The sequence below is a fragment of the Armigeres subalbatus genome, chromosome 1, assembly GCF_024139115.2.
Source record: "Armigeres subalbatus isolate Guangzhou_Male chromosome 1, GZ_Asu_2, whole genome shotgun sequence".
In the NCBI taxonomy this organism is placed as follows: domain Eukaryota; kingdom Metazoa; phylum Arthropoda; class Insecta; order Diptera; family Culicidae; genus Armigeres; species Armigeres subalbatus.
In genome coordinates, this window is record NC_085139.1 from 264667672 (window position 1) to 264693535 (window position 25864).

Consider the following 25864-nt stretch of genomic DNA (forward strand, 5'->3'; position numbering starts at 1 on the left):
GTCAAACTTCCATACCAAATTTACCGCCCGATCTTCAATAGCCAATTGATAATCGAGCGTAAAAAATGAATATCTACCAGGGCTGAAATGAATATTTTGAATTGCGGTTAATTTTCACCGATAAATGATGATTATTTTACTTTATATGCTAAACAGTTGCATATATTTTAGGAATCTGACTTCAAAATGTAGAATCCATGCACCGCAGTATAAAATGATATTCATATTTTGAGATTTCAAACTGAATATCAATGTGCCAAGCTGAAGATTCATTTTGACACCGCACAAAACAACGCTGACACCGAGAATCGACGCTTGCTGCTGTTCGTGCACATGCCGTCCTATTCATTCACATATTCAAATTCGGGAAGGACTAGCAACTTGATTGTGTGTTGGATGTCAGTTGTTTGAGTGTAGTTGAAATGACTTTTTCTGTCCCTGCTTCAGAGGGTTCTATGAGCCCCCTGTTGAAGAACTGTAATCTTTTTCTAAAAATTACCGGACAATGGCATAACAGATGTTCCGAGTCTTCCACATGTATACCGCAGAAGCGACATACATCATCTTGAAGTTTTCCTAGCAGCTTCAAGTGATAACGGCTTGGGCAATGGCCTGTTACAAGACCTGTATATGTGTTAAGATCTTTTTTTGAAAGATCTAAAATTTTGCGAGTGATAAATACGTTTGGTGTGATGAAACGTTTAGACTGCCTCGCAATCAAGGTGTTCTTCCAAATGTCCTCTATTTTTGAATGTTCCCAAGATTTGAGTTCCATTCTAAAAGAACACGCAGATACACCACAAAAAGGTTCTGGACCTATGAATTGTCGAGATGAACCAAGTCTTGCCAGCATATCAGCTTGTTCATTGCCTTCAATGCCACAATGACCAGGAACCCAATATAGGTTCACTTTGTTACGACTACCCAAGGTTTGGAGTGACTGAACACATTCCCAAGCGAGTTTAGATGTGCATCTTGCTGATTTCAGAGCATTCAATGCTGCTTGACTATCAGACATTATGCAAATATTTGAATGCCTGCAATTTCGACGTATGCATAAATTAGAGCATTCAAGAATAGCCTGAACTTCAGCTTGGAAAACAGTTGGGCACTTTCCCATGGGAATCGAAATATTCCTCCCTGGGCCAGTCACGCCTGCTCCAACTTCAGTGAGTTGATACTTATTTTGTTTAGAATACTAAGATGTCCTGTTAGGTCACCTTCGAAGAGGTTTGAATCTCTTTTGAACTTCAAAGCACTCTTCTCTGCTTCTAATTGAATAAATTGATCCAATGCAATGGTAGCACGTGGAGCAAAGCGTCTAGTGCTGTGTTCGGCGTGCTTCTCATCGAACCAGTTATTGAAAGAGTAGCTAATCTTTGAAGTTTTCCCAACTTCTTCTGTACCATCCTTTCTTTTGTTTTTGGCCACCATACTAATGCGGCATATGGTATTCTGGGTTTCACAATCGCCGTATAAATCCATTGAATCATTTTTGGCTTTAGTCCCCACTTTTTACCGAACGTCGCCTTACTTATCCATAAAGCATTTGTAGCTTTGCTTAATGATTCTTCAAGATGTAAGTTCCAATTCAGCTTACTGTCAAGTCGAACGCCAAGATGCTTGACTGAGTTTGAAAGTTTGAAATCTGCTCCTTTCAATTTTAATGTAGGTAAAGAATAATTTCTTCTCCTTGTAAACGCCACTAGTGTGGCCTTTGAAGGGTTTATGTTTAATCCTTCGTTTTCACACCATAATGTGATGAAATTTAGGGCAATTTGCATTCTATTAGAAATAACACAGTCATATTTTCCTCTCACCAATATAACTATATCATCTGCAAAGCCAATTATCTCGAAGCCTCGAGCCTCCAGTTGTTTGAGAAGATCGTCAACGATTAAAGACCACAATAGAGGTGATAGTACGCCTCCTTGAGGGCACCCTTTTACTGCTCTCACACTAATTGATGAGCTTCCAAGGTTGGCCGATATTTCTCGTTTTGATAACATCTCGCCAATCCAGTCAACAATGCATACATCGAAACCTCGTTTCAACATAGCATTCTTCATTGAACTGTGAGATGTGTTATCGAATGCTCCTTTAATGTCGAGGAACGCTGCAAGTGAAATTTCTTTTGCTGCAAAAGATCTTTCCAACTTTGTAACTAACTTGTGAAGCGCTGTTACTGAAGATTTACCCTCCTGATATGCAAACTGATTTTTGCTCAGAGGAGTATTCGTTAAATAAGATGATTTTATGTGCTCATCTATTAGTTTTTCCATTATTTTTAGTACAATGGACGATAAGCTAATTGGTCTGAAGGATTTTGGGGATGATTTATCCTTCTTATTAGCTTTTGGGATAAATGTGACACGCACTTCCCGCCATGCAGTCGGAATATAGCCTAATATTAAGCTCGATTGGGACATCTTAGTCAGAACGGGTGTTAAGATTGCTTTTCCCTTCTGTAGTAGTACAGGAAAAATTCCATCCCTACCTGGAGATTTGAAGGGTTCAAGTGAATCAATCGCCCATTCAACTTTCTGTTCAGTGAATATTTCATTGGCCAGAATGCCAGCATTGCTCCTGGTGCAATTCATCCCAGTGACTTTATTCGTTTGTTGAATATCTCGCCTGTCTTCATTAACACCAGTTTGCGTAACAGATGCATTCTGGTCCTCATGTGAATTGATGATAGAACACGGGAAGTGTGTTTGCATCATTACTTCTAATGTTTCATAAGTTGTCTTGGTAAAAGACTCGTCATCTTTTTTAATAGTCCCAAGACCATTTGTGTGATCTTTAGCAAGGACTTTCTGCATTCTAGCAGCTACTGGAGTACTTTCAATGTTTTCACAAGTGTGCCTTCAATTTATCCTTTTAGATCTTCGAATTTCTCTATTATAAGCAGTGAGGGATTTTTTGTATTGTTCCCACTGTCGTGTACGTTTAGCCCGGTTAAAGAGTTTCCGGGTGTTTTTCCGCATCTTTTGTAAATTGGTATTCCACCAAGATACGTCTCTATTTGAAGAACGTTTCTTAGCAGCGCAGCTGACTTGAAAAGCTTCCAGTATCAAAGTGAGACGTTGAACGACCTATTTTTCCAAATAACTTATTCGGCCAAATGAACCATTCGTCCAAATTACTTATTCAGCCATATGACCTTTTCGGCCAGTTGGGTTTCGGCCTAATGGTTTACTCGGTCTAGTGCCATTCGGCCAAATGGTTTTCGGCCGGTTTCGGCCAAACGGCCGAACCTTCCCCTCAAGTGCCGTTTGGACGAACGGGTTGATTGGTCGAATACAGTGAACTCTCTCTAGCTCGAAGTTCTGCAATTCGATAGTTTTTCCCTACTTGCTGAAAAAGTCCCTTGAATCAAGGAGAATGCGTTCTCTCCGTAAGCCATTATCCCCCTTTACTCGATGTGCTCTAAGTAAAAATAATTTTCTAATGCATTTTCACCTCACTCGATATTGTCAGAAAAGGTTACATGCACGATATAGTTAGAAGTGAAAAGTGATAAGCAAGAAGTGAGAAGTGAGAAATAAGAAGTTAGAAGTGAGAAATTCAAAGAGAGAAGTAAAAAGTGAGAACTGAGAAGTGCGATGTAAGAAGTGATTAGTAGGAAGTGAGAAATGAGTAGTGAAAAAGAAAAAGTAATAAGTGAAAAGTGAAAAGAAAAGGCGAAAAATTAGAAGTGAAAATCGATAAGTGAAAAATGAGAAGTCAGAAGTGAGATATAAGAAGTTATATGTAAGAAGTGAAAAGTGTAAAATGAGAAGTGAGAAATTAATAAAGCAATAAGTGAGGAAAGAAAAGTGAAAAATGAGAAGATCGAATTAAAAAATAATAAGTGAATAATGGGAAGTGAGAAATGAGAAGTTAAAAGTGAGAAGAGAGAAATGAGAAATTTGAAGTGCGAAGTATGTAGTAGGGAGAAGTGAAAAAATACAGGTTAGAATTGATAAGTGAGAAATGAGAGTTCTGAAGTGAGATATAAAAAGTTATAAGTCAGAAGGGAGAAGTGAGATATCAGAAGTGAGAAGTGAGTAGTAGGAAGTGGGAAATGAGAATTGAAAAGTTAGAAGTGAGAAATTTGAACTGCGAAGTGGGAAATGAGAAGCGAAACATAATAAGTGGAAATTGAAAAGGAAGAAGTAAAAAGTAAGAAGTGAAAAGTTAGAAGAGAAAAGGGGTAAGTGAGTAGTGGGAAGTGTCGAGTACGAAGAGAATAGTGGGGAGAGGGAGGTGAGAAGCGATATGCGTGAAGAGAGAAGTAAGAAATTAGTAGTGAGAAGTTAGAAATGAGGAGTGAGAAGTGAGTTGTGAGACGGGAGTAGGAAGAAGTGAGGGCTGGGGAGCGAGAAGTAAGAAACGTGATTCTCTCTCTTTTTTTGTTCTTCTTCCTTATTCTCTTTGCCTTATATCTCTCCACTTACTTCTAACTGTACTTATTTCAAGCATCTCATTCCTCACTTGTCAGTTCTCGCTGTTTACTATTCGCTTCGAACATCTCACTTCTCATTTCACATAAAAAGGGAAAATAAATTTCACAGACGTTATTCGTTCAAAAATAAATGTATTCCCTATCTCGATACCTCCCTAACTCGATGGTCCCTTCAATATCGAGTAAGGGAGATTTGACTGTAGTTCAAATAATTCAACCTCAGATTGCCAGTAGTAAAGAGAATTGAGAAGTGAGTAATGAGAAGTGAAAAGTCGGAAGAAAGTGAACTAAGAACTGAAAACAGTGAACTTTCCTTCTTATTCTTTCTTTCTTCTTCATAGTTTTTTGCTTCCTCCCTTAAACCTTCTCCCTTCTTTTTTATCCTTCTTCCATTTTCCCTCTTCCTTCTACATTCTTCTCTTCCTCCTTCGTCTTACTTCCTTATTTCATTTTCCTTCTATCTGCTTCCTTCTTCCTTCTTTCTTCTTTCTTATTTGTCTTTCTTCTTGCGTTTTCCTTTTTCCTCTTTCCTTTTTCCTTTTCCCTTTTTCCTTCTTTCTTCTTCTCTCTTCATTTTCCTTCTTCCACCGTCGGTCTTCTTTATTCCTTCTTCCGTATTCGATTTTCATTCTACCCTCTATCTTCTCCCTTCTACCTTCCACCCACCTTCTTTCTTTTTCCTTCTCCCTTCTTCCTTCATCTTTCTTTCTCCTTTTTTCTTCCTAGATTCTTTTTTCTTCCTTCTTACTTCTTCTTTGTTTATTCTTCATTCAGAGATGACTACTCGCTGTTGCACTTATCACATTTCACATCTCACCAATAACTTCACACTACTCTTTTCTCTCCCCAGGCCATCTGCGAGTTGTGGCGCCTGCCTAGGATGTGGTGGGGTTTGACAGTGGGCCCTGTTAAACCTCTATAAAAAGCTGCATGAATCCGCAAGTAGGCTCCGCCAAAGCGACCGTGTGCTGCTCAAAGCGCACAAGCCCAAGTCCTGGTGTTAGGTGGGACGCTAAACAGCCCTGACACGACGGCCCTCCGACGAGACAGGAGGTTTGCGCAGGCCCAATAAGCCGCCTTTAAAAACAACCATTACGAACAATATAGAAGATAATACGACTCGATACAATCGGCAACGACCTAGGCGACGAATAAAGGATCACGATTGGAAGCTTGGAACATGGAACTGCAAGTCGCTTGGCTTCGCAGGTTGCGACAGGATAATCTACGATGAATTACATCCCCGCAACTTCAATGTCGTAGCGCTGCAGGAAATCTGCTGTACAGGACAGAAAGTGTGGAAAAGCGGGCATCGAGCGGCTACCTTCTACCAAAGCTGTGGCACCACCAACGAGCTGGGAACCGGCTTCATAGTGCTGGGAAAGATGCGCCAACGCGTGATTGGGTGGCAGCCAATCAACGCAAGGATGTGCAAGCTGAGGATAAAAGGCCGTTTCTTCAACTATAGCATCATCAACGTGCACTGCCCACACGAAGGGAGATCCGACGACGAGAAAGAAGCGTTCTATGCGCAGCTGGAGCAGACATACGATGGATGCCCACTGCGGGACTTCAAAATCGTTATCGGTGACATGAACGCTCAGGTAGGAAGGGAGGAAATGTATAGACCGGTCATCGGACCGGATAGTCTGCATACCGTATCGAACGACAACGGCCAACGATGCATAAACTTTGCAGCCTCCGCGGAATGGTAGTCCGAAGCACTTTCTTCCCGTAAGAATATCCACAAGGCCACATGGAAATCACCTAATCAAGTAACGGAAAACCAAATCGACCACGTTCTAATCGACGGTAAATTTTTCTCCGACATCACGAACGTACGCACTTACCGCAGTGCGAATATTGAATCCGACCACTACCTCGTCGCAGTATGTCTGCGCTCAAAACTCTCGACGGTGATCAACACGCGTCGGAGTCGTCCGCCGCGGCTTAACATTGGGCGGCTACAAGACGGTAGACTAGCCCAAGACTACGCGCAGCAGCTGGAAGTGGCACTCCCAACGGAAGAGCAGCTAGGCGCAGCATCTCTTGAAGATGGCTGGAGAGATATTCGATCCGCCATTGGAAGCACCGCAACCGCTGCACTAGGCACGGTGGCTCCGGATCAGAGAAACGACTGGTATGACGGCGAATGTGAGCAGTTAGTTGAGGAGAAGAATGCAGCATGGGCGAGATTGCTGCAACACCGCACGAGGGCGAACGAGGCACGATACAAACGGGCGCGGAACAGACAAAACTCGATTTTCCGGAGGAAAAGCGCCAGCAGGAAGATCGAGACCGTGAAGAGACGGAGTAATTGTACCGCGCTAATAACGCACGAAAGTTTATGAGAAGCTGAACCGTTCACGTAAGGGCCACGTGCCGCAGCCCGATATGTGTAAGGACATAAACGGGAACCTTCTTACGAACGAGCGTGAGGTGATCCAAAAGGTGGCGGCAGCACTACGAAGAGCACCTGAATGGCGATATGGCAGACAACGGTGGCGGTATGGTAATGAACCTAGGAGCACGCGCGCAGGACATGCGACTTCCGGCTCCGAATCTCCAGGAAATCCAGGAGGAGATCGGCCGGCTGAAAAACAACAAAGCCCCTGGAGTTGACCAACTACCAGGAGAGCTGTTTAAACACGGTGGTGAAGCACTAGCTAGAGCGCTGCACTGGGTGATTACCAAGGTTTGGGAGGATGAGGTTCTGCTGCAGGAGTGGATGGAAGGTGTCGTGTGTCCCATCTACAAAAAGGGCGATAAGCTGGATTGTAGCAACTACCGCGCAATCACATTGCTGAACGCCGCCTACAAGGTACTCTCTCAAATTTTATGCCGTCGACTAACACCAATTGCAAGAGAGTTCGTGGGGCAGTACCAGGCGGGATTTATGGGTGAACGCTCTACCACAGACCAGGTGTTCGCCATACGTCAGGTATTGCAGAAATGCCGCGAATACAACGTGCCCACACATCATCTATTTATCGACTTCAAAGCCGCATATGATACAATCGATCGGGACCAGCTATGGCAGCTAATGCACGAAAACGGATTTCCGGATAAACTGATACGGTTGATCAAGGCGACGATGGATCGGGTGATGTGCGTAGTTCGAGTTTCAGGGCATTCTCGAGTCCCTTCGAAACCCGTAGAGGGTTACGGCAAGGTGATGGTCTTTCGTGTCTGCTATTCAACATCGCTTTGGAGGGAGTAATACGAAGGGCAGGGATTGACACGAGTGGTACGATCTTCACGAAGTCCGTCCAGTTATTTGGCTTCGCCGACGACATTGATATCATGGCACGTAACTTTGAGAGGATGGAGGAAGCCTACATCAGACTGAAAAGCGAAGCTAAACGGATTGGACTAGTCATCAACACGTCGAAGACGAAGTACATGATAGGAAGAGGCTCTAGAGAGGTCAATGTGAGCCACCCACCACGAGTTTCTATCGGTGGTGATGAAATCGAGGTGGTTGAAGAATTCGTGTACTTGGGCTCACTGGTGACCGCCGATAACAATACCAGCAGAGAAATTCGGAGACGCATAGTGGCTGGAAATCGTACGTACTTTGGACTCCGCAAGACGCTCCGATCGAATAGAGTTCGCCGCCGTACCAAACTGACTATCTACAAAACGCTTATAAGACCGGTAGTTCTCTACGGACACGAGACCTGGACGATGCTCGTGGAGGACCAACGCGCACTTGGAGTTTTCGAAAGGAAAGTGTTGCGTACCATCTATGGTGGGGTGCAGATGGCGGACGGTACGTGGAGGAGGCGAATGAACCACGAGTTGCATCAGCTGTTGGGAGAACCATCCATCGTTCACACCGCAAAAATCGGAAGACTGCGGTGGGCCGGGCACGTAGCCAGAATGTCGGACAGTAATCCGGTGAAAATGGTTCTCGACAACGATCCGACGGGAACAAGAAGGCGAGGTGCACAGCGGGCAAGGTGGATCGATCAGGTGGAGGACGACTTGCGGACCCTCCGCAGACTGCGTGGTTGGCGAAGTGCAGCCTTGAACCGAGCTGAATGGAAAAGTCTTTTATGTGCAGCACAGGCCACTCCGGCCTTAGTCTGATGATAAATAAAAATACTCTTTTCTCATTTGTCACTTCCCACTTTTTGCTTCTGAGCATGAGTATGATGACCGTGCATTTCGTAGTTGCTACTCTGTGATCGACCAGAACAATCGCAATTGCACGGGGAACCAATGGATGGAAGCATGGGATTTGCTCTCCAACCTCAATGTACACAGGCCGAGAGCTCTAGTATCTTGGATGATCGATAACAGCGCTGGCCACGTCCTCACGGTCATCGGGGATGGGAAGGAATTGATGATGCAGTTACTCGCCCACTGCAAGCCGAGAACACCTCTGCACTCGCCACGAGTTCCTGCGGAATTTTATTGGAGCCTGGGGGTTAGGTTTTGTGACATAGGTTCGTCTTGGTTAACGGGTTGCCAATGTGATAGTAATGAAGAGGTGGTGTATATTCTAATTGGATGCCGAAACGAGCTTTTCTGCTTATTTTGAATTCTAACAGTTACTTGCTAGAACTAATGATGAAAGCCCATTTCCAGTTCTAGCGATTGCTAGAACATGAGAAATATATGGAAAGATACAAAGTAGAAGGAATGGAACGGGCCTGGGATTGAACCCACGACCTCCTGCGTATGAGACAGAAGCGGTAGCCATATGACCACCAAGCCCGTTAGTTACTTCTCACTTTTGGCTTCTCACTACAAACACTTCTTACCTCTCACTACTCACTTTTCACTTTACACACTTAATAAGGAAACGTACTCCAACTATTCGGCCAAATGACCCCAAAACCAACCAATCAGTGCGGTCGGAAAGTATATTAGTCAGCACATTGATAAACGTGTTTTGTATCGGACGCAGAGCTTTCGCGAGATCCGGGTGATTAGTTCTGTTTTGTGTGCTCAAAAAGTAAATCAACCAATGCTGTCGGAAGAAAACCAACCAGTGCGATCGGAAAGTAAATCAGTCAGTGCGCGATCAACCGTGTTTTGTAGCGGTTGCCAAACTTTCGCGAGATTTGAGAGCTTAGTTCTGTTTTGTGCGGTCGGGTAATAAATCAAACAGTGCGCGATCGTTCTTGCTTTGAATGCGCGTTTGCTCGTGTATTACCCACAAATATCGGAATTTGTACCCTAAAGCGTTTGGCACGAGAAATTTTACTTAAGCGAATTGGAGTTCTTACCATATAGATTGCTTTGAGAATAGGTCGTATGTGCAAAAGAGAGATTCTCTTTGATCACGCTCTCTTTCGCTAATATATCGGCTAGTTTTGTATGTTTTGCTACATTTCCACTTCAGCATGATAGACAAAGCTATTGTCTTTGGATATCGGCTGAGAAATTCGAAACTTTTGCATAGTTTTGTAATAATCGAAAGAGAATAGATCCAAAGAGAGACTCTCTTTTGCACATACGAATTATTTTCAAAGCACTCTAGAATTTGCTCGTAAGTCTAACTGAAGAAGGAGTGCACCAAAGCGCAATTCCACAAAATTATTCTCCATATTCCAGTCTACATTTTTATTTAAAAAAATAAAGAATATGAAGAAGAATTGCCATTCAACATAATTTTTGCTCATCAAGCAAATTAAGACATTCGTCCATTTTTCATTAGGAAACCCTCCACTGCGTGCTGGGTCGGACGTTCTCGCGCCAGCAAATCAGCTGACGATTGGGCCAGTTCTGTGATACATCACCCACGCATGAGCCATGATGGGAGAAACGATTTCCTTCGAAAAGCTTTTAATTCCTCGTCATGGGGTTGCTGTGACGCTTTCAATTCCGTACAATTCTCCTCTGGGAGGTGGGAAACTGATTCACTTGAAATAGACAATGCACTGAACGATCATGAACGCAGTCACCAGCAGTGTGATTCCGAAGCTGAAAAGTCGCGCCGGTTGCGGCACGGGCACCACCGCGTAGACCAGACTGTGGATGATTCGTCCTATGGCTCCGGCTCGGATCAGCTGGGTGGCTAGCCAGGGGTTTGGGTTGGTGAGCAGATACAGGAATGCAACCACGAAAAACGGCAGAATGTTTTCCAAATCGTTGCGATGGGCTCTGTTTTTGTTTCAATTGTTGGAAATGGATTACATCGATGGAGTTTGGATTTTAGCGAATATGATCTTTACCTGCGAACTCGTTCGACGTCTGGATCGTCAAATTTGGGCTTCAGCTTGGGGCTAATTGATTTAACATCCTCTGGGTTGATAAAAGCCTGGAACAAAGGTAATCGGAATTATATTCAAAAGAATATTTATATAATGACTTTGGTTGAAATACAGGAAAAGGTTGGACATTTCATTCAGTATAAATGTCTAAGCAATTGTGTATTTATATTTGTCGTAATATTCAATGATTTGTTTTCTTTGCGTGACAACGTAGTAGTTTTACAAAAACGATGTTAGAAGACAAAATGAATTTATTTTTCTGCGAACGAGTACATTTTTTTACAAACAAAGAATAAGTTCAGCATTCTATATTCACATACATGTACCAGAATGCACCCATTTTACACGAAGGAAGACTTTGATTGAATGGGCTGTAGGTTGATTTAATTTCAAATGTTGCTGCTTATATCAATTGCGGAAGTGTGTTATCACTCCAATTTAAAAAAAAGGTCCCCCACCTGGGTAGCGATCATCCTACCTATGACTTTTTGTTTGCAAACAGATGAATCATCATGAATTTTGTATTCGTTGACAGACGATTCGGGTGGCGCATTTAATTCATCGTTGCCATCATTGCATCAGAATTGGTTTAGGAGTTAGTACGTTTGCTAATTGGATTTACTTCTGCCCCATTGTTATGGCGCCATCCACGTTGTTTTATATGGAGCAATACGACCAGAATAAATCAAAAGGAAGGGGGGTTGCGTTGTCGGCTTAACCACGTGGTTTCAGTTTCCGTTCATCTTTGTTGGCGCTTAAGGTTCTTTCTTTGCATCTGTTATGGTTTATTATGTGAAACAAGAGCTTCCATGTACATCTGAAACCTGTTGCGTAAAATTAATTTCAGTATTGGACTTTTGGGTTGACTGAATATTTTCAAGTGTATGAGGTATATACAATAATTGCTGTGTCGTTTCAATTTTGATTTTGTTTTGAGGGAGTACAATATATTTTCGGTTCGCTTTTACTGTTCAAAAATTTGAACGAATTAATGCTTGGCAGCTGTGGGTTGATAACAGATTGTGTAGTTTTTCCTGCTGTTACAGTCTGGTAACGCAGTAATGTTTTTGCTGCATTACAATACTGCAACAGCCGAAAAACTACACGTTCAAAAATTGGAATTTAATTTGTTTGGTAGTTGTGTGTTATCGATCACTAATAAGAATTCATCGTTATGAAGGGTGCCAATTTTGTAAACTATTTGCGGATAAAACCATCGAAAACAGGCACACATGTGGCGTTAAAGTCGCTATGGACGGACTCCGATGCCGACTAATTGTGCCATCCCAGCCCATGCCTGAATGTACATATTACAAAACTGTTTTACATGGATTCTTGTGATATGGTATTTGGAGATCTTCGGGAGATCCGAACTATCCCAGGACTCCAGGAGGCTACGAACTTATCAATTGCGACGTCGAACCCAGGCAAAAGTTGATAGGAAAAGCAAGAATTGTAAACATTTTGAAAATGTTTCAACACCACCAATGTTAGTCACATATTTCGACATTGTTGTTTCAAAAGGGCGAAAGTCGCAAACGTAAACATTAACTTCTTCTGCTGATTTCAGGAAGATTAGAGACTTCTGGCGGTATTTTCCACTTCCGTTCGATAGAAAGCGCGGAGCGCCACCAGTTCCAAGTGATTGTTAGTTGGGAACGGCCCTAGTTGTTGAGGAATTTGCAGGTAAAGGCATTGTTCACGTTTGCGACATTGGCCCTTATGAAACAACCGTGTCAATTTGTTCTTTAATTTTATCTAGTCGAGCATGTTTGGCATTACGGCTTTCGATTCGATCTCTAAAAAGATTTATCGTGATTTATCGTTCGAGTATGCGTGGGGAGGTACAAGAATATCGAGATGTTTTGGCATTATGGATACTCGATAGCACACTGGAAAACGACTCAAGTCGGATGAAAAACGCTCGTCACCTTCATAGATTTCGGATGTTGTTCGAGAGTAATTTCTCGATGAAAGTTTTGAATTATATTTGTTATTATTTCTGTACGTGAAGAGAATACATGTTTTATTATTGTATCTCGAAACAAAGAATGTCATTAGTATACCTTCCTTCATTGTTTCCAGACAATATGCTATCTCGAATTATCCAGAAATCTGCGCAGTAATGACTTCAACGCAAAGATGACTTTAAATCTCTGTGGAAAATCCACGTAAAATAATCACGTAAAAAAAAAACCAGATCAATCCGCCTAGCGGTGATGGTGCCTTTCTCGTTTTTTTTTTCTAGTGAGTAATTTCTACGCACTTTTGGTATAAAAAAAGTATTTTGGCCATAACTTCTGAGCCCATAGTTTGATCCGGCCAGGATTCAATAGGAAACAATGGGACAGGATTCTGCGTCGAATGCAACTTGTTGCGAGCAAATCAGCTGAGGGTAAGTGCCTAAAAATGAGTGAGAATTTTGTATGTGTTCTGATGTAAAAAAAAATGAGTTTTGGCCATAACTTGAAAACACATAGTCCGATTTGTCCTATTTTCAATACGAAACAATGGGACAAGATTCTGCGTCGCATGAAACTTGTTGCGAGTAAATCAGCTTAGAGTAAGTGCCTAAAAAGTTAGTGAGAATTTTTCTTCTGAAAAAATATATTTTGGCCATAACTCCGAAGCCCATAGTCCTGTTGGGCCAATTTTCAATACGAAACAATGGGACAATATTTCGCGTCGAATGCAACTTGTTGCGAGAAAATCGGTTAAGTTATTCTTGCCTGAAAAATGAGTGAGATTATTTTGCGCACACACATACACACACACATATCGTTCGGCTACGGAAAGGTCCGGCAGGGACACAGGTAGCATTGGTTCGGCTATCTGCAGCGAACGCCTCCAAGGTAGTCAAGTTAGGGAGCGTCAAGGTGGGGTGGTCGGTATGCCCGAAGTTTGCTTCAAGTGCCTGGAACCGGGGCACAAGCAATGGGACTGCAAAAACCCTGACAGAAGCAAGCTATGTCGACGTTGCGGATTGGAGGTACATAAGGCACAATGCTGCACGAACCCTCCCAACTGTTTGATATGTTCCAGCAAAGCTGCGAACAGCAAGCTCCCCATGGGGGGTTCGAAGTGCCCGGCGTTTAAGCGTGCTGCAAAATCACAGTGCAGGTAACGCAGCTAAACCTGAACCACTGCGATGCAGTCTAGCAACTGCTGTGTCAGACAGTTGCTGAATGGGGGACGGATATCGCCATCATAGCAGATCCTTACCGGGTACCTGTCAGGAACGGTAATTGGGTCACCGATTGGTCTAAAATGGCGGCGATATGGACAACGGGAAAACACCCAGTCCAAGGGTTGGTGTCTTCGACACACGAGGGCTTCGTCATTGCCAAAATCAACGGGGTCTTCTTCTGCAGCTGCTATGCGCCTCCTCGATGGTCGATCGAGCAGTTCGGTCTTATGCTGGATTGTTTGACGGCTAACTTGATGCGGCGTAGGCTGGTGGTGATAGCGGGGGACTTCAACGCTTGGCCCGTGGAATGAGGAAGCCGTTCCACGAATCAACGGGGGCAGATCCTGGTGGAATCACTGGCCATGTTGGATGTGGACTTGGCCAATGTTGGTACCAAAAGTACCTACAGCTGGAACGGGGCCGAGTCGATTATCGACGTTACGTTCTAGAGCTCTGGCCAAACGAGTAGTTCGAACTGGAGGGTAGATGATGGCTACACTCACAGCGACCACCTGGCGGTTCGCTACAATATCGACTATACGACCAGTATTCAGCGGACGGAAGAAGGGCGAGGCCTAGCTCTCGTATGTGGAAGACATCATACTTCGACGATGAGGTGTTTAAGGAAGCGCTCCGCCGCGAGCACAATACTATCGGTCTGAGCGGCGAGCAGCTGGTAACAGTACTCTCGCGTGCATGCGATGCCACCATGCCTAGAAAATCCGCGGAGATAGCTATCCAGCGTAAGAGGAGGGGAGTGCAGTAGTGACTCTTGACGTGAGGAATGCTTTCAATAGTGCCAGTTGGGCAGCTATTGCAGATGCGCTCCTGCGTCTTGGAATTCCCGAGTACCTGTACAAGATTCTTGGAAGCTACTTCCAGAATCGAGTACTGGTATACGACACGGAGGCGGGTCGGAAGTACGTTGACATAACCTCAGGGGTTCCGCAAGGTTCCATACTGGGTCCGGTGTTATGGAACGTCATGTACGACGGTGTCTTGAGGTTGAAGTTCCTGGTGGGCCTGGTAATCGTCGGCTTCGCTGACGATATTACGCTGGAGGTCTACGGCGAATCGATCGAAAAGGTGGAGTTGACTGCAGCCCACTCGATCGCAATTGTGGAGGAGTGGATGAGTTCCAGGAAGTTAGAACTGGCTCACCACAAGACTGAGGTGGTTGTTGTTAACAACCGAAAGTCGGAGCAACAAGCGGTGATAAGAGCAGGCAACTGCACGGTCACCTCTGAACGCTCCATCAAACTCTTGGGGGTAATGATCGACGATAAGCTCACCTTTGGCAGCCACGTCAATTACGCCTGCAAGCGTGCCTCCACAGCTATAGTGGCATTGTCCCGGATGATGTCCAATAGCTCTGCGGTTTATGCCAGCAAGCGCTAGCTTCTGGCTAGCGTTGCTCTGTCCATATTGAAGTATGGGGGCCAGCTTGGGGCACGGCTCTGCGTATTAACTGCTACAGAACGAAGTTAGAAAGTACGTATAGGCTCATGTGCCTAAGAGTTGCGAGCGCGAACCGTAACGTGTCAGACCGCATAGTGCTTTCGTGCTGTGCGGTTCTTTCTCTCTTTGCGGAAGGAAGTTTTTAATACTACCCGAAGCTATTTTAATTTCAACAGTGCTTCTCAGCGCTATTTGTACCCACTGATCCCGTTACGATCTTTGCAAGGACCCATGCCTTCGTTTTACGTTGGACCCGTTTCTTCTTCGTTGGCATTACATCCCCCGTTTGGACCCGTTTGCGGAAGTAAAATTCCGACAAGCGGTGTTAATCCTGCAGGGACACCGTTCTGGGAAAAAACCTCTTAGAAGGTCACGTCTCCACGCTCAGCCATGAGCATTAATAAAAACAAGAGGAAGGGGGAGTCTCTCAATTCTCCACTTCCTTCAAAGAAACAAGGTTTCAAGACCGTCCTGCCCAAGCGCGGAAAAAATAGAAGGAAGCTGGCGACTTCAGATCTTCTTCTTCTTCTTCTTATTGGCATTACATCCCCACACTGGGACAGAGTCGCCTCGCAGCTTAGTGTTCATTCCACAGTTATTAACTGCGAGGTTTCTAAGCCAAATTACCATTTTTGCATTCGTATATCATGAGACTAACACGATGATACTTTTATGCCCAGGAAAGTCGAAACAATTTCCTATCCGAAAATTGTCTAGACCGGCATCGGGAATCGAACCCAGCCACCCTCAGAATGGTCTTGCTTTGTAGCCGCGGAGGGCCCCTTCAGGACCTCAGATATTCCTTCTAAATCTAACGTTGACATTATTTCTTCTCCTATCGAACTGAGCAATCAGTTCGATTTGATTAATGATGAAATTGATCAAATCGAATCTACCTCTAGCCCAAGTGATTCGATTCATGCGAAAAAGCAAAAGGATTCCGCCAATTGTGGTATCTGTTGCCGAGTTTTCTGGCTTTAGGAATGAGATTTTGAGTAACCTTCAGGGGATCAAGGTTTCATTTCAGATTGTTGGGAAGGGTGACTGCCGCGTTTTGCCGGGATCTCTTGACGATCGCAAACGTCTTCTTCAGTATTTAACTTAGAAGCGCCATAAATTCTTCACATACGACGACAAAACTGAGCGATTGTTCAAAGTCGTCTTGAAAGGTCTCCCCAGTGATGACAAATCACTGGATGAGATTAAAATTGAAATTTCTCAATTACTTGGATTTGCGCCAGTCCAATTAATTAAGATGAAAAAGAAATCCCACTCTGGTACTTCCCAAAGGGGCATTTCTCAAGAATTTTATTTAGTTCATTTTAACAAAAGTGAACTAAATAATATGAAAAGTTTGGAAAAGGCCTGTATTATGTCTCATGTCCGTGTTACATGGGAACATTTCCGCAGGCCTGGGGGAAATTTCCAAAACCCCACTCAGTGCCGTAAGTGCCAAAAGTGGGGTCACGGAACCAAACATTGTCACATGGATGCTAAATGCATGATTTGTGGTGGAACCTCTCGCTCCAAGGACGCATGTCCTGTGAGAGAAGATTCCAATAAATTTAAGTGCGCAAATTGTGGGGGCAATCATAAATCCAATTTCTGGGAATGCCCTTCACGCAAAAAAGTTTTGAATTCCCGTGCAAAATTGATGACGGAAAATTCCAATCGGATCCCAGATTCGACGGGTAGAAATTTTTCAAACGCTCAAAATTCGAAATCAGTTACCGGTCGAGCAATTCATACCCACCACAATTCACGAACAAATTTTGCTGCTCCACAACGGGTAGTAAGCACTTCAGTAAATTCAATTTTTCCAATGTACCTACGTATGCAAACATCGCTGCTGGTAGACAAAATTTCTCTTCTCAAAATGAGGTTTATACCCATGTCCCAACGGAAAATAACGGTCATGTTGCCGATACAGGTAGCATGTCTGCTTCCGATTTTGATTTTTTAACTGAACAATTGCATCATATGATTGATGCAATGTTCTACTCAAATACCATATCTGAAGCTGTTCAGGTTGGTATAAAGTACACACAAAAAATTGTTATCGGACTCCGTTTCAATGGATCCAAATAGTTGTGTGAAAGTTCTAAATTGGACTGCCCGCTCTCTAAAGGGTAAGGAAGATGAATTATTCAACTTCCTTCCAGTTCATAATGTGCATATTGCCATTATAACTGAAACGTATTTAAAACCAGGACTCTCCATTAAAAGAGATCCAAACTATTTTATCTACAGAAATGATCGTCTTGACAGCGCCTGAGGTGGGGTCGCCATCGTCATTAATAGACGTATCAAACATAAATTATTTTCTTCGTTCGAAACAAGGATGTTATCGATCATTTAGTAATCTGCCTCCGATCATTTAGTAGTTTGTCAATAACTCATTCCAGAGGCTAAATTTCAAAATGTGTTGTATGGTGAACTTCTAGTGCAAAGGTTTATCTACAACTCTGCGTAATAGTTTGTTGTTTGAATTTTACTAATAACGGAGCTATATCGCTAGTAGCAGTAACTTAGACTAAAAGATTGCATATTTTGTTATCATTTAGTATAAGTATAGCAACTAGCACCGTAACTCCTTTAATAGTGGAATTCGAACATCGACCTGTTTCCCAGCACCAGGTACCAGCCGATCTCTCGCAATACATTTTCAGAACTACTCTCTCAAATGTATTTTTGTACACAATGTCAACCAAGTAGGATGAGTATTTAATATTGTCCGGCTCCTACACACTTGCTTCATCAGAAACGGCGCTCAATGAAGTAGGGTTGTGTGAGGTTGTGCCAGTTTGGTCGTCAGATCCCAACACGACCACACAAGCGAAGAGAGATCGCCACTCGAGATCAGTACATTCAAAGTTAATTGCCTATATGCCGGGTATATTGGTTTCATCAGTACCCGCTAAGCTGCGGTGGACGACGGAGGTCCTTCGTAGCTTAGTAGGGAAAGCACCTGTCATGCGAACTGGGGTCGTGGGATCAAACCCCACCGAAGGGGCGGTTACCCTCCAATACCTTTTCCGAACTAAATCTATCACATGTTGTACATATGCATAATCAAGTTTCAGACACAACAAATTTTGGACAATTTTCCTTCATTGCAGCCTACTTGCCTTTTCAATGCAATGGGCAGCAAAAGAATTTGTTCTTTCAGTTCGAAACCCTTTTGGAAATTAACGAAAATTCTTAAAAAAAAACACAAAAGCCAATTCCAGCGCTTAAAGAGGGAAATAAAATTTTATTTACAAATGGCGAAAAGGCTAAAAAACTTGCTCAGCAGTTCGAGAGTGCCCATAATCTTAGTCTAGGTCTCACTAGTCCAATCAGGATCAGGTTACACGGAGCTTCGAAGACATTCTCAATCAAGAGAATGTTTTTAACCCTTCGTTGGGAACCAATTTGGATGAAGTGAGATCTATTACTAGAAAATTTAAAAATATGAAAGCCCCGGGTGATGATGATATTTTCTACATACTTATCAAAAAACTTCCTGAGAGCTCTTTATCCTTTTTGGTTAATTTATTTAACAAATGTTTTCAATTGGCATACTTCCCAGATAAATGGAAAAACGCCAAAGTTGTTCCAATTTTGAAGCCGGACAAAAATCCAGCTGAGGCTTCTAGTTATCGCCCGATCAGTTTGCTCTCTTCAATAAGCAAACTGTTTGAAAAGATTATTTTAAATAGAATGATGGTTCACATTAATGACAATTCTATTTTTGCTGATGAGCAATTTGGTTTTCGCCATGGGCATTCAACCACCCATCAGTTATTAAGAGTTACGAATTTAATTCGGCTCAACAAATCTGAAGGATATTCGACTGGGGTTGCTCTTCTTGATATAGAGAAAGCATTTGACAGTGTTTGGCATGAAGGTTTGATTGTAAAATTGATGAATTTTAATTTTCCTCTGTACATTATTAAACTGATCCAACATTATTTATCAGATAGATTACTGCAGGTAAACTATCAGAATTCTAAATCTGATAGATTACCTGTAAGGGCTGGTGTCCCCAAGGCAGCATACTGGGGCCCATATTGTATAACATTTTACTTCTGACTTACCTGATTTACCACCAGGGTGTCAAAATCTTTGTTCGCAGATGACACAGGTCGCTCAGCCAAAGGGCGAAGCCTTTCGTGTCATTTGTAGTAGATTGCAAAAAAGTTTGGATATTTTCTCCACTTACTTGGAAAAATGGAAAATTTCCCCGAATGCTTCCAAAACTCAGCTTATAATTTTCCCACATAAGCCGAGAGCTTCTTATTTGAAACCTTCTAGCAGACATATTGTCACTATGAATGGGGTTCCAATTAATTGGTCTAGCGAAGCTAAATATTTAGGACTTCTGCTAGACCAAAAATTAACTTTTAAAAATCACATTGAAGGCCTTCAAGCCAAATGTAACAAATATATTAAGTGTCTATATCCACTTAAAACAGAAAATCAAAACTTTGTCTTAAGAACAAACTTTTGATTTACAAACAAATTTTTAGACCTGCCATGTTGTATGCTGTGCCAATATGGACTAGTTGCTGCAATACCAGAAAGAAGGCACTTCAGAGGATTCAAAATAAAATTCTGAAAATGATTCTGAAGTTGCCTCCGTGGTATAGTACCAATGAACTTCATAGAATTTCTAATATTGAGACATTGCAACAAATGTCCAATCTTCTATTGCAACGATTAACTCCTTGTACCCTTAGTATAAAATAGGTTAAGATTAGTTTAAGTTGAAAACATTGTAATTCCTACATGGTTCAATTCAACCAGAGGAAAAATTCTAACTGCCAGAGGCAATTGAAATGTATTACTAATAACTAAAAATATAACATAGCAAATAAGGATGAAGGTGTTTAGAAAACACGGAACACCTAGTCTAAGAGATGAATGCATGTATTAGATAATTAGCAAATAAAATTAGTTAAAAAAAAAAATGGTAACTTGGCTTAGAAACCTCGCAGTTAATAACTGTGGAAGTGCTTAGTGAACACTAAGCTGCGTGGCGGCTCATTTCCAGTGTGGGGATGTAATGCCAATAAGAAGAAGAAGAAGGCCGTTGTCATTGGTGGCGGAGTGAAGGCGTTAGCGTCTCCGATAACAATTTTCACGTCATGCTTTGGGCACTTTCCACAGGCTTTATCAAGACATTTTTAAACGTGTCCTTCACGTCGTCGGATTTATCGTTTGTCGGTGCGTAAACGTTGATTAGGCTGTAATTGAAGAATTTACCCCGTATCCTTAGCACACAGATTCGTTCACTAATGGGCTTCAATCACTCACTTCATCTGCTTGCCCATCACTACGAAACCAACTCCATGCTCTGCTTTCCCGCCACCGCTGTGATAGATGTTATATTTGAATGCATCAGTGTTGGTCGTGTGGTCCACGGCTCGGAATTCACGTTCTCCGGATCTAGGCCATCGGACTTCTTGAATAACGGCCACGTTCACTCCAACCTTCTGCAGTTCACGAGCCAAAATACTCACTCGTCCAGGTTCATTTAGGGTCCTGACATTCCAGGTACCGAGTTTCCAATCATAATCCTTATTTCGTTGCCAGGTCGGTTGGCAAAATTAACGTTCTCTTTTTCTTCTATCTCCATTTTTCGTGGTATTTGAGAGGATTCAGTAAGCTACCTACCCAGAGAACGTTCGATCCCGATAGTGAATTGTGGTGATCAAACCACCGACCCGCCATTTTAACAGGATCAATCAGTCAAGTTTCCATTCCTCAAGAATAACGAGCGCTCGTCAACTTCGTCGTTAAAACCAAAGGGTCGTACCAATAATGGATGCCAACCCAAATCGACCCCATGCATCGTAAAATGTACTGAAAAAATCATATTAGAAAGGTAAAAAAAAGCACTTTAGGGGAATAGATCCCATATTTACTTTCATTTTGCATGTTTTTGCATCAATTATCATGCATTCCCACCATTCTTAAAAAAAAAAATTCGGTGTTGAAATTTTTTTCCAAGGGGGGACCCTTGGGAAAAAAACCATAATTTTTCAATCATTCCGAAATGCAATGTCCGATCGGGCCAGTTTTCAATAGCAAACAATGGGACCGCATTCCCCGTCGAATGCAACTTGTTGCGAGTAAATCGGGTAATGCTAAGTTCCAAAAAGTGTGTCTACAAAATTTGTACACAAACACACATACACACACACACACACACACACACACACACACACACACACACACACACACACACACACACACACACACACACACACACACACACACACATAGGGGCAGCAGGGACTTTGTCCAAGGGCTTGACGACCCCTCCCCATGGCCACTGCGAGTTAGGGGGCCTGTCTAGGATGTGGTGGGGTTTGACAGTGGGCTCTGTTGAACCTCTATAAAAAGCTGCATGTGTCTGTAAGCAGGCCCTATCACAGCGACCGTGCGCCGCTCAAAGCACACAAGCCCAAGAGGAGTGCCAACTGGCACATCAGGATTCATACCAGTAAGATCCTGATTATGGTATACTGGTCACGGCAAACGACATTGGACGATTCTCGGTTTTGGATAGGATTAGGCGTATATGGGCTGACAGTCGAGCTATTCTGTTTCCTGAGTAAAAAGAGTGACATCTTTTTGAAATGGCAGGCAGGCTAATGGTTCGACTGCCTCCGTCCCGGTAAACAACCTGGCAGGCCTCCGGTAACGCTCAACACCTGTCACCTAGACTGGTGGGTAGTAGGTTCAGATGTAACATTCCTGATCTACGTCGATCCGGCTCTGAACACGGTGCTATAAGGCACCGGAGTCAACCCTGCATGGACCTCACTGTTTACAAAGGCACCTATGGGATCACAAAAGGCGACTATCTACAACGGGTAGAGATAACGGCCCGGAGGGGACCCTTTTAACATGGAAACGAATACAAAAATCAACGAAGGAGCAGGCGGAGCGATTGTTTTCGCAAAGAGTGGGAAGCTGCAGCGATCTCCAGTGATGGCGCAGGCAGCAGTAGCAAGTACCAGCAGTTTGGCCAAGACTTCTGAGAACCAGGCAGGCCAACAGGAGATAGGATCCGAGAATAGGGTGTCCACACCAAAATCGGCAAGTAGTGTTATTCAGGAGGAACTACAACTTGGGAGGTCCAACCTGATGGAAGTGCGGAAGCGAGTCAACGAGCTTTATGACTTCGTGAAGGACAAACACAATGTCCACACTAAGATAAAGGTTCTAGTGACGAGCATCAAATCCGCCGTTAAAGCTGCCGAGCACGAACAGAACGCGCTCAAAAATAGAGCTGAGGCAGCTGAAAAAACGCTGAGAGAGGGAGCGGAGCATGCAGCAGACACACAGCAGACACCAATGAGCATCCAAAATACTCGCACGGAGAAGCGAAGCAGGGACTCGCCAGGGGAGCAGGAAGTCCCGAAGAAGCAGCGGAACGTGCACGATTGTGCTAACGTACTAAAGGATGGCGCCAAGAACGGTGAATGGCAAACCGTAGAAAGCCAGCGAGAGAAGAGGAAGAAGCAGAAGGTGACTGTGGAAAAGAAGAAGGAACAGAAAAAGAGAGAAAAACGTTGATCTTCTCGGGAAAGGCTCAAGGGCAACGCCCTGATCATCGAAGCTAGGGATAGGACGACGTATGCAGCAATTCTAAGGAAAGTGAGAGAAAGCCTAGAGCTCAAGGACTTTAGTGAGAAAGTAGTAAGGACTAGGCGTACCCAGAAGGGGAGTTGCTGTTCGAGCTGAAGAAAGATCCTATGATCAAAAGCTCGGCCTTCCGGGAGCTCGTTGCCATTTCCTTGGGTAGTGGAGCAAACGTAAGAGCTCTTACACAGGAAGCAGTAGTCGAGTGCAGAGACCTGGACGAGATTACGTCGGAAGACGAACTGAGGGAGGCTCTTGTCTCACAATGTGTGCTGAGTGAGGTGCAGATGACGATCCGGCTTAGGAAAGCGTACGGTGGTACACAAGTAGCAGCGATACGATTACCAGCAGTTGCTGCCAACAAAATGGTGGAGGTGGGCAAGGTGAAAGTCGGATGGTCGGTGTGCCCGTTGAGACTCACTCCGCGGGTCACCAAAGAGATGGAGAGATGCTTCAAATGCATGGCGTTTGGACACCAGGCGCGAAACTGCAAAGGTCCGGATAGATCCGGTCTATGTAGAAAATGTGGCGAAGAAGGACACGTTGCTAGGGACTGTACGAAGCAACCGCGATGCCTGCTCTGCAAACCGGAGGACGGAAACGACCATACGACGGGTGGCTTCCAATGCCCTGCATACAAGAAGGCGATGGCGGGCCGAGATTAATGGAGATCATCCAGTTGAATCTCAATCATTGCGACACCGCACAGCAGCTGTTGTGGCAGTCGACAACAGAAGCAATGTGCGACGTGGCAATTATTGCTGAGCCGTACCGGATCCCTTCTGACAACGGCAACTGGGTGGCGGATGCTACGGGATTGCGGCTATCCAAGTGACGGGCAGATTCCTATCCAAGAGGTGGTAGACAGCTCTAACGAAGGTTTTGTTGTCGCCAAAATCAACGGGATCTTCGTGTGTAGCTGCTACGCACCCCACGGTGGACTTTAGAGCAGTACAACAGGATGCTGGATGCACTCACGGAGAAGCTGATCGGCCTTAAACCCGCAATCATCGGAGGCGACTTCAATGCTTGGGCAGTGGATTGGGGAGCAGGCTGACCAACGCCAGAGGTTACAGTTTGCTGGAGGCGCTTGCAAAGCTGGAAGTCAGACTGTGCAACGAAGGTACCGTTAGTACATTTCGCAGAGACAGCAGGGAGTCCATCATTGTCGTGACGTTTTGCAGCCCGTCGTTGGTGAGAAACATGAACTGGAGAGTTTGTAAGGACTACACTCATAGTGATCACCAAGTTAACCGGTATAGTGTTGGAACACGGCTACCGATGACGCGGAGAGGGATAAGGACTACCGGGCGAAGATGGAAAACGAAGGACTTTGACAAGGAGTTTTTCATCGAAGCACTTCGAGTTGACAGCGGCGCAATAAATCTGGAAGCAGATGAACTGACGGAAACGTTAGCAAGGGCTTGCGATGCGTCGATGCCAAGAAAACTGGAGCCATTAGACAGCCGACGCCCAAATTACTGGTGGAACGAATCTCTTGCCAATCTTCGTGCTGCCTGTCTCAGGGCCAGGAGACGTTTTCAGAGGGCAAGGTCTGAAACGGTAAGAGAAGAACGTAAGATAGTTTTCCGGGAAGCTAGAGCGGCTTTCAAACGGGAGATCAAAGTCAGCAAGTCCAACTGCTTCAAGCAGTTGTGCCAAGAAGCTGACGCTGATCCTTGGGGCAATGCTTATCGGGTGGCAATAACGAAAATCAAGGGTCCAGCGACGCCAGCGGAGATGTGTCCGGACAAGCTGAAGATCATCGTGGACGGTATTTTCCCGCAACATGATTCTACGATGTGGCCGCCTGCACCGTACGAAGATGAAGACCGTGTCACCATTGCAGGTATGCAAGTCTCCAACGACGAGCTGTCATCAGTGGCGAAAGGTCTGAAGAAGAAGAAAGCGCCGGGTCCGGATGGAATTCCAAACGTGGCTTTAAAAACTGCGATACTGGCGTTTCCAGATTTGTTCAGGATGGTGCTGCAGAAATGCCTAGCAGATGGTTACTTTCCGAATAAGTGGAAGATTCAGAAACTGGTGTTACTGCCGAAACCAGGAAAACCGTTGGGGAGTCCAGCTTCGTATAGGCCCATATGCCTGCTGGATACACTGGGGAAGCTTCTGGAAAGGATTATCCTTAACAGGCTGACGCAGTTCACGGAGGGTGAGATCGGCTTGTCGGAGAAGCAGTTTGGAATCCGAATAGGCAGATCGACGGTGGATGCAATTAAGGCGGTCGTTGAAGTTGCAGAGAAAGCATCCAAGAAAAGAGGTGCGGCAATCGGTTCTGCGCCGTAGTAACAATTGACGTCAAAACGCGTTCAACAGTGCCAGCTGGGAGGCCATCGCCGTAGCGCTGCATGGAATGCGGGTTCCTGGCTATTTGTGTAGAATCCTTAAGAGCTACTTCGAAAACCGGATTCTGGTCTACGATACGAACTCGGGGCAGAAGTCGATTAGGGTTACGGCGGGTGTTCCGCAAGGCTCCATACTTGGCCCAATGCTGTGGAACGTTATGTACAACGGAGTGCTAAAGCTGAAGTTGCCCAAAGGCGTGCAGATCTTCGGATTCGCGGATGATGTCGTTCTAACGATAACCGGAGAGTCGCTGGAAGAGGTAGATATGCTGGTGGCGGAGACGACCGACGCAGTTGAAAACTGGATGAATGGGGTCAAGCTGCAGCTTGCTCACCACAAAACGGAAGTGATGCTGGTCAGCAACTGCCGAATCATACAGCGAATGCAGATTATCGTCGGAGAGCACGACATACCGTCCGTGCGGGCTTTGAGACATCTAGGAGTGATGATCGACGACCGTTTGAATTTCAACACCCATGTCGACTATTCCTGCGAGAAGGCGGCTAAGATGGTCAGTGCGTGCAGGATCATGCCGAACGTTGGCGGACC

At 44.2% G+C, this 25864-nt stretch overlaps 1 protein-coding gene across 1 annotated transcript in view; it reads right to left on the minus strand.

Moving 5' to 3' along the window:
* Positions 1 to 10225: 10225 nt before the first annotated feature.
* LOC134207273 (prostaglandin E synthase-like) overlaps positions 10226 to 25864 on the minus strand; it is a 46253-nt gene continuing 30614 nt past the window's right edge. The window contains exons 2-3 of the mRNA XM_062682998.1: positions 10633 to 10718; positions 10226 to 10561 (exon numbers count right to left, since the gene is read on the minus strand). Coding sequence (XP_062538982.1) covers positions 10318 to 10561; positions 10633 to 10718 — 330 coding nt within the window. The 3' untranslated portion in view covers positions 10226 to 10317. The remainder of the gene's footprint in view (positions 10562 to 10632; positions 10719 to 25864) is intronic.